The 9422-nt window shown below is 43.2% G+C and overlaps 2 protein-coding genes across 2 annotated transcripts; both read right to left on the bottom strand.

Moving 5' to 3' along the window:
* Positions 1 to 22: 22 nt before the first annotated feature.
* On the bottom strand, positions 23 to 5921 carry LOC116377353 (TAF6-like RNA polymerase II p300/CBP-associated factor-associated factor 65 kDa subunit 6L). Its single transcript, XM_031838972.1, has 9 exons — positions 5827 to 5921; positions 5015 to 5183; positions 4677 to 4763; positions 4439 to 4589; positions 4270 to 4320; positions 3542 to 3636; positions 3391 to 3465; positions 2995 to 3215; positions 23 to 670 (listed from the first exon to the last, which is right to left on the bottom strand). The coding sequence occupies exons 2-9, from the start codon at positions 5159 to 5161 to the stop codon at positions 517 to 519; spliced, it is 981 nt and encodes a 326-aa protein (XP_031694832.1). The 5' UTR covers positions 5162 to 5183; positions 5827 to 5921; the 3' UTR covers positions 23 to 516.
* An 888-nt stretch (positions 5922 to 6809) lies between these two features.
* On the bottom strand, positions 6810 to 9175 carry LOC116377354 (mRNA decay activator protein ZFP36L2-A-like). The gene is made up of 2 exons (XM_031838974.1): positions 8673 to 9175; positions 6810 to 8098 (listed from the first exon to the last, which is right to left on the bottom strand). The coding sequence occupies exons 1-2, from the start codon at positions 8679 to 8681 to the stop codon at positions 7148 to 7150; spliced, it is 960 nt and encodes a 319-aa protein (XP_031694834.1). The 5' UTR covers positions 8682 to 9175; the 3' UTR covers positions 6810 to 7147.
* Positions 9176 to 9422: the final 247 nt, after the last annotated feature.

Here is a 9422-nt window from a genome sequence, read left to right as displayed (position 1 = left end):
CACACACACACACACACACACACACACACACACACACACACACACACCAGAGATGATCGTCACACTGGTTATTGAGGAGACCTGAGAGGAGAGCGGTTTACAGCAATGACTCTGGTGCAGACCTCCAGATTTCCTCAATAGTTTGAATTGGGTGTTTGCAGAAATGTCTACAAAATGATGCGTAAGACATCCAGGATATTTAGGAATACAACATCTTGAGTTTGAATAATTCAAAGCTTTAGTGAAGCAGACACGTGAAGAATATTTGCAAATACTATCAGACACACTGAGTGTACAGACAATTAAGACGACATGGAACGAAAATATATTATTGAAGAGGAGAATGTTCGACGTATTTGTAGATAAATATCTCTGAAAGTGTCTCACAGACACTGAGATGATACAGTTGTACTCCATGAATCACAATAGAGCTGTAAGTCACTAACCACAGCTACACACCATCTCAGTGTAATGTACGACGGGTACTTTAATGCAGAAACACGAGACTGCTGAGATTTACAGAAGCAGTGAACACACCTTCCATCCCAGAGCGTGAAGCCCCACCACGGCTCCGTAGTGGGTGCAGAGCGGTCTCACCGGGTCGGACAGAACCTTCTGCAGCGACAGCAGGATCTGGTGGTAAAGACCGCTCACCAGATCCCCGTGAGTCCTGGAGACACGCACAAAAACAAACAGAATGCTAATGTTGCTCCGCGTCTGCTGGATGTGTAAACAGGCCACAGAATGCTAATATGTTCGCCGATAGAGCAAACGGTGGTCATATGTATTAATATTAGGACTGGGCAAGTTAACACGTTATTATCCACCCCCCGTGACACGCCCGGTCCGGAACCGTCGGTCCCTCCTGTCTCTCACACACACACACACACGTGCACGCGATCGTCTCGTTACAGGATCAAACGTGACAATATCAAAATACATATTGTCGTGTTTTTAAATAAACATTTAAGCACGTGAGAACAAACTGCTCTTAACTCAACTCTTCATTAGCATTTATTACAACCCTCCAGGTTCCCATGCTTCACCTACATCCCCCTGTGTCCTAAGTCCCTCCATGTACAGCTTATCACCTTCTATGTACCAACGTACATTTATAACAAATACCACACATATTACGGTAATAAGCGTTGCATATGTGTCTGACCAAAATACTTTTTAGAGTTTTTAAAGTTGTTTTGTTTGTAATATGTATAATAAGCATATCATTTAGTTATCGCTACTGAGAATTTAACAAACATAAAAAAACATGACGTAGATAGGTTTGCAGTTTTCAAGGTGTATATTTCTAATTGCATCTCTAACACACATGAAGATAAAGTTGTGAACACCAGCTGAATATCTATTATCAGAAATCATTATAACTGTAATATAACTGATACTGTGTAAAGGGAATACTGCTGTTAAAAAGAACCTTATTTGTTTAAAGTGTTTGCAAACCAAATGTTATTGACCTTTTGTTCATTTCTTTTAAAATAAAAGTGCACTACTTTTGAATTCATTATTGAACTTTGCGCATAACAATGCAATTAATCGCAAAACAATCATGCGATTAATCGCAATTAAAAATTTTAATCATTGCCCAGCACTAATAAATATTTGTATTTCCACTGCCCTCAAGCGGCACAACAAAAAATACAGCAAACTGAACATTTTGCCCAGAAACCACAGACTCAAGCTAGCTTTGGACCAAAACCTATTAACCCATGTGACAGAGAGATTTGGGGAGAGATCCAGCTGCAAATAATTATTATTTTCAGAATTTCTCATTGAAGGAATGAATCGTTTTGAGAATAAAATGTGAGAAAATGTCCATGAAAATGTACTAAAAGCCAAACGGATGTCCTCAAATGTCTTGTTTTGTCCGTCCAACAGTACAAAACCCAAAGACAGTCCATTAACTGTCACATGAAACAAAGAACAAAGAATAAAGCACAGTTCACATGATTGAACTAGGTCAAATTAGGGATTTATGCCGAACAAAAATACCAAAATGTTTTCTTAATTTTCTGTTGATTTATCAACGTCTCAGCTGTGGTCTTAGCCACCTCAGATATGATGCACTTTGTTAAATGATGCCGTATATTAAGAGGAATATAAACTGGACAATGCTACACTGGCTGTGAGAGATGCTCTTTAATATGCAGGAATATTAAACAGTGACTGAAAAAAGGTTTCTGTGTCATGATGGACAAACTGCTTAAGAGACATGTGCCTCATTTCCACTGCATGGTTTGGTTCTGCTTGACTCGTCTTAACTTTCGGTACCAGTTATTTTTCTCCATTTCGTTTTCCACTGCAGATAGTAGTGTAGGCGGGACTCTTAGCTGATCGTAATAGCAACGACCAATGAAACTGCCGTGATCCTCAACACTACACTCTCTGAATCCTTTCAGCAACCAAACAGGAACGTCTGCATCTCGTCAATTGTACAGCGTAGAATACGCCAAAGATATACTTTTTTTAAACTGGGTCGAGTGAATAAAAAAAAATTCAGTTTGCTATTGACAGAAGCTTGGCTATTTAAAAATCTGTTTGTGCAGGATCTGGTGAGGATTCTCTCTGACCAATCAGCAGCCTGCAGCGTTTTAGCTCCGCCTTCTAGGGTCGGCTCAGCTCGCTTGGAACCTCGACCGAGTTGGTACCAACAAGAGGACCGGGTACCATCCAGAACTTTTGACAATGGAAAAGCATGAATGAAGCCGTGACGTAGCACGCTGTGGAACAACGCAGCACTACTGACTTACAGAGTACATTTCACAGGTAAAAACAGGCCTGAAAATGCTCTAATTTAAAGATGCTGCATGTATTGTAAAATATGAGTGATCTCCTATTTTAACTCTACTGTTTATTTTACAAATTATTTGTTTCATATTAAGTACAAGTATCCCTGCAGACACATGTATGGTATTCATGTGGTCATTTGAACCCTGTGGACAGAATGCGGGTCAGAGTAGCCAACAGCTCGTTGCTCACCAGAAGATGTGGCTGAGGAGCAGAGCAGCGTAGTCCCTGAGGGTCCAGTGGTCGTTGAGTGGGTTGATGGAGGCGGCCAGCGGCTCCAGGATGCAGTACATGACGCTGGAGACCAGGCTGCGCACGTAGGAGCCCAGGTACAGGTAGGGGTTTTGGACCAGGCTCTTCACCATGTGGAGGAGCCTGTTGAGCTGCTCCAGGTCGTGGCTTACTGACTTCACCTGCACAGAAACAGCCACACAATCAACATGTTTACATTTGCTTTATCTACTTTTTAAAAATATGCTAGATTTTACATCTAAAATCGCTTTACCAGGACATTTCCTCCAGTCACCGTTTGTTTGGATTAGTTTAAAAGTGAATTATCCACGAGACGTGATCATGGGACAAACCTACCCCGCTGATGACGTAAACAAAGTACGGCAGGAGGGCAGCGATCTTGGAGTTGGACTGGAGGTCCAGCAGAGCCACCTGAAACACGCAGAAGAAACGGGTTGGAACAGAGCCACTCATTAGCCGGACTGACCCGTGCTCAGCAGCAGTTTACCTTCATGAGGTGGGGGTCCTCTCCCAGGATGGCCCGAGTGATCTGCTGGTAGTACTTCAGCAGGTCGTCCGACAGAGACTGCACCGCTGTGGGAACTGAGACAATGCAACAGTCAGTGACGAACACTGGACACCTCCGTCAGGGTTAGACGGATACACTCAGTGACATACATTCAATTTAACCTATGCTGTAGATACAGCATGAGAAATAATAAGGAGCTCAACGTGAGACGGTGTTTCTGTGCCTTAACTGCACACATTTCAAATGTAACAGGTAGAAAACATCTCCAGAAGGATGCCTCCTTTAGGGGCTAGTGAGCATGTAGTGATCTGGTCAGAACCCTGGATTTGAATAAGGCGGAGGATAGTTTTACATGCATGTTCAATAAAATTCATTTCTGCATGTTTTTTGCAATATAAACCAAATAAAGGACTTCAAATTGAACCACTTCCTCCATGTTTATTTTGTTGCACACAGCCTGCCAGTGACTCAGCTGTGTGTTGACTTGTCAATACACTATATCACACTCGTCATCTTCTGCTTTACTACATTGTGTTGCATTTCTGTGAGCATGCACCAGAGTGACATTTGACAAGATTAAGCACTGCGATTTAATTCACATATTAGGGATTCTGTCCTCCTCGCATTCACTTCCTTGATCATGAGTAGAGGAGCAACATCGACGACTGTGTGTTGAGTGCGTTAATAATGATGTGTCTGAGTCTTACCTGTCCCCTGAGGCTCCAGGTTGCCTTTCCCATCCAGGTAAGACACGTTTACTGACAGCAGCAGAAAACAGGAACAATGATTAGTAAAAGATACCTCCTGATTTAAAAAAAAACTTTCAGCATCAATGATACCTCTGTGAATAGTTTATGACGGGGCGGTAGCTCATACCTCGCACCAGGGTCTCAGCACAGCCCTTGGGGATGTTGGTGGCCAGAGCCAACTCCACCAGGTTGATGTCCCGGTCCTCGATGAAGAAAAGCTCTCCTTCTTTCACCGGGCGGAAGGGGAGAGCATCCTGGGCCCCGAAGCCACACACGGCCTGATGAACACACGGAGATAAAGAAGCTGGAGGCACCGATGGCCGTAGCATGTTCACGTCATGTCAGACTGAGCTGTTCAGACTCACCTCCACGTTGCTCCAGCGCAGAGCTCTGTTGAAGTCCTCCACCGTCAGCTTCCTCCTCTTGGCATGTCTCATGAACTGAGAGCTGCTCTGTGTGGGTCCAAAACAACACGCAGTCAGTACTGCACCTTAGATGTTAGATCAAATAACGTGATGAAGATTTGTCCATTTGTGTATGTTTCCTATTGTAAATGCTGATGAAGCTTTTAAACCTAAATTCATCTTTTCAGTGTGAAAGAAAGATTTCTTTCCTGACTAAATGGAGTGATTGCTTCATACTCAAAAGATGGATGTTAGGTTCAGTAACACGTTAATGTTTCAGTCATCATGGAAACACTCACCTGCGTTGCCTCCCTGAGCCGGTAGCACACGTCCTCGGCCAGCAGAGCAGCCACATCGTCGGCCAGCTCCACGCCTACACTCTCGGCCATGAGTTTGACGGAGTCCCGGGAAACCTCGGCGAAGCGGCGCTCCTCCCGGTCCGCCATGCTGGCGGGGGCGACTCGGAAACTGAGGAGGAAAAGTACCTTACGTTAACCCTTTGAGACCGTTTGTAAGGCCCGGTACATCTTAGACATGGAGGCGGCGTGGAGGGCGCCAGGTCTTTTAGAACTTCTGGGGCTCCCTACGTAAAGGCTGCAACATCTGGTGTTTTTAGGTTTAGATTTTGATTATATTCAAATAGACTCGTGCTTGATTGATCAGCCATATCCCGAATTCACATATCCAATTCGTTGCAGGTCTTGACTTTTGGTGTATCCATTATATGATAGTGACAATAAGACAAACATCTTCCATTTACCACCTTTTCCAGTAGGAACTCGAACAGTGTCCTTATGCTAACAAAATTAAATATGGGTTTCGTCTATCAGCTGGAACAAACAATTGAAAAGTGAATATTGTGAAATTATAATTTACGTTATAGTGACGCGAAGATAGCTACCACTGTTTTGCTGTATAAAAGTGTGTTACTGCGTTATTTAAGATAACACTAGATAGTAAAATACAATGAGGCAACCAAATAACGTTACCAGCCTGAGCCATTACCGGTTGTAGCCAGCTACAATCACGTAAGATGCTACTAGCTTAAGTTTACTGTTTAACGACAGAAAAAGTACAATGACAAATGTCAAATATTTGAACTAGACTGTACCGTCTTAGCTAAGAGCGGCTGTTGGCCGAGTATCGGAGTCAGAGGGAAAGTTTGCATCAGCGTAGCTCCTCCAAACAGCAGGCGCTCTATTAACAGTCAAGTTAGCCAGCATGAGAAAGGAAATCAGTTACGCCCTTCAAAATAAGACGACATTGGAGCGCGCAGAATATTTTTGAAGAGTGACACTATTATGATTAAATGCAATATAATAGGGAAATTATAGAAATTTAGTGGGTTTTTTTTTACTTTTTCTTAATCCAAGTGAATGAATTTGATTAAAACGCACCACATCCGGTCTCATTCTTGCCAACTTGACTGCTACATATTGATTTTCCCATTTCCGTAAACTAGTGACGCGCCAAGAGGTGAATGCCAGTGATTGGTGGATTGCATTGAGCTACAGTTCAATTAATAGAGGCTTTAGCCTTTTCCGGTGTCTAGTCAGACACCGGCGGCTCTTGTATTGCGGAGTGTTTGGTCTGCTGTGATAACCCAAAAAGATGAAGGGGAAAGAGTGAAATGCCAGATATTGGTTAGCACAGTTTGTAAAGAATAAGTTTATTGATAACCGAAAAATTGTGCATTAGTGGCCTTATGGGTCAAAGAAAAGTCTTTGTATCATGACAAAACTCCTTGATGCCGTAGCTCCCATACCCCTGCTTTGTGTATAAAATATTTAAGAACAGTTTCTGCATTCTATATTTCTATAAAAAGGTCATGGAAGGCCTCTGGTCAGTTAAGTTCTTACACACCCAACTTGGGAAGGTTGTACAATTGTAATGTTTAAACAATGATCAGCTTACAGTCTAAAATATTGTAAACTGTAGCAGTAAGAGCGAACCAAGGGACCTTTTCTGTAGCTCATTATCGGTGTCCTTTTTGTACTCACATATTACTGTAGTCACACTGATTGATTTCTAAGAGACCTTGATGCACAAGCAAACCTTACAAGTTCAAAAAAAACAAAGACTTTCACAGCAAGGTTAGAAATTAAAATTAGTTTATTCATGATTCTGAGGTCAGACATTTCATTTACTCAGTTCATTAATAAAGTATTTACAATAGTTAAAAAATTGAATTACACTAATAGCAGTAACTGTAGTGATTCCACAGACTTCATATCCAAAACTACCAGACTAAATCTGCAATTTAACAGTTCAAGTCCTGCTTGAGCTGCTGACACAAGCTCTCAAGTCAAACAACCTCAACTTAAAAAAAATATATATAATAAATACCCTCGACAAGAGGACTTAAAAAATAAACAATCTATTTAATTGAGCTGTGGTGTTCAGTGCTGGTTTCAAACTGGGACCACATCCAGTTAGATGGCCCTGTTGTCCCAGATCGCCTGGGCCTTGCTGCTCTCCAGCTGCTGCAGGTGGAGGGCCAGTGGCAGCAGCAGGTCACTGAGGTGCTGACTGGAGAAGGTGAAGGCGTTGTGGGCACTGACCTCTGCCGGCGGCGTGGCGAGAGGAGAGTCCGACGGAGGAGAAGAAAAGGTGGACGATATTGGAGAGGAGGAGGTGAAGAGGGAGGTGGGGGAAGGTAAACCAGAGCTGCCGGACAACCCTCCTTGGAACTGGTCGGTTGTTCGGATCTTGTTGGGGAGGCCGTGCTGGAAGCGGCAGCGTGTGCCGTAAAGGCAGAACCCGAAGGAGCTGAAGGTGCGGCACAGAGCTCCGCGGGGCTTCCACTGTTTGGTCGGATGTTGGAGGAGGGGGCTGGAAACGGGCACAGGCATCTCCTCTCCTACGTCGGGCGACTCCGAACCGCTGCCGACATCTCCGCCCTCCACATGTTGGAAGTTGCAGCGGGTGCCGAAGGGACAGACGCCGAAGGAGCAGAAGGTGCGACAGGGGACATTCCTGCGGCGGCGCAGGGCAGGGCGCTGCTCGGCATCGTCGTGGACAAACAGGCAGCGGCTGCCGTAGTAGCAGTAGCCGGTCGTGTGGAAGCCGCGGCACAACTCCGTCTTGTACTTTGGGTGGCGGAAGGGAACGTGGAGCTCGTGGAGGCCGTGGGCAAACTGGCAGCGCTCGGAATACTTGCAGACACCAGTGGTGGAGTAGCTGGTGCAGAGCTCGGTCTTGTAGCGGGTGGAGCAGACCCAGGGGCTGAGGGTCGGGGAGGAGGACTCTACAAGGGGGAGCAGGGCCTCAGCCAGGGAGAAGCCTTCACCGCCACAATCTATGTCCGATTCCTCGCTGGACAGCAGGTTGTCCACCAGCATCTCATCTTGGTAGGAAGGCAGGAACAAGTCATCACTTCTGGCCTGAAAACAAAAAAGGTTCAGAGTTTGAGTTGAAGGTATACAGCACATCATCCATATTCTCCTCACTTCATGAGAAGTCACTTTGATCTTTAAGAAAAGATGTCCACCATTTATTAGTGTCCAAATTCTGCCTGTGGAATGAGCTCTATAGAGTGCCTTTGTGTTGAGGGACTTCTTCTGCAAACAATCCCACAAGTCAGAAAATGTATTTGAGCTCCAACTCCTGTGAGTTAGCATAAGACTGCTAAATGCTGTTGGTTGTTCCCTTCCATCAACTTCCAGTCTTTCAGAAAAAGGCTGCATCTAATGATATTGTATTTATTAATCCATTAATCTATACACTCCCTCCAAACAAGTTAATTTAACAAATTCCCAGATCCTCATGCGACATGGAATTATTTAAATTATTCTACCATTTACCTCAAGACTATACAAACACAAGTAGCAGTCATGGAAATGGAAACCCTCATTTGTCTGATCAATGATGTACTAATGTTATTGCCAATGCCAACAATACTTCACGTTACAAAAGAAAGTAGGTCCTCATATTTAAGACAAATGTAAAAAGACTTGCCTCAAACATGACTGCAAACAGATGGAGTTACTTGTGAGATTTTGAGAGGTGAAACCTGGCAGAAAACCCGGTCTAACGAGCAGAAGGGTGTGTTAGTAGAGTGACCCTGACCCTCCTGCTCTGTAATGGAGTTACAAGCAAAGGTAGAGTGTTCCCCTCTTAACTTTTAAACCGGCTTTCACCTCCCGCCTCCTACTTGAAAATGAGCATCAGGTGTGCTCGAGCACAACGTCACGAGTGTGTCCCCGGCGACCAATCAACGCGCTTGAAGACGGACCAATCCGGTTAGCAGCTGTGACGATATCAGCGTCACAGTACCTGCAGCGCTAGCAAACATTGGCTAACGCTAATGTTAGCTTAGATGTGTTTGTTTGTCAGGTGAAAGAGCTAGTCTGGCACTGGCATACTGTATAACATTTCATTTTATTCTAACATTTTAGTCATAAAAAGATTGAGTAGAGACTGGTTTATATTTCTATTGCGTAAGATATGAAATGATAAATCAGAGTCCAGACATATGTTATATAATAAGCTGATCATATTACATTATATACATATCTGTATATGTCTATATATATATATATATATATATATATATAAATAAGTTATTTTATTTTACATTATATATTATATTTATATCAATATATATATGTCTATAGATATATATAGGTAGATATATCATGTAAAGTCTTATCTTATATCTATAGATATAAGATAATACTTTAAATGACAAAATACATTCGTGAATAT

Source organism: Anarrhichthys ocellatus, unplaced genomic scaffold (genome assembly GCF_004355925.1).
Source record: "Anarrhichthys ocellatus isolate YVR2014 unplaced genomic scaffold, GSC_Weel_1.0 scaffold1150, whole genome shotgun sequence".
NCBI classification, from domain to species: Eukaryota; Metazoa; Chordata; class Actinopteri; order Perciformes; family Anarhichadidae; genus Anarrhichthys; species Anarrhichthys ocellatus.
This window is presented reverse-complemented; position numbering and strand designations above follow the sequence as displayed.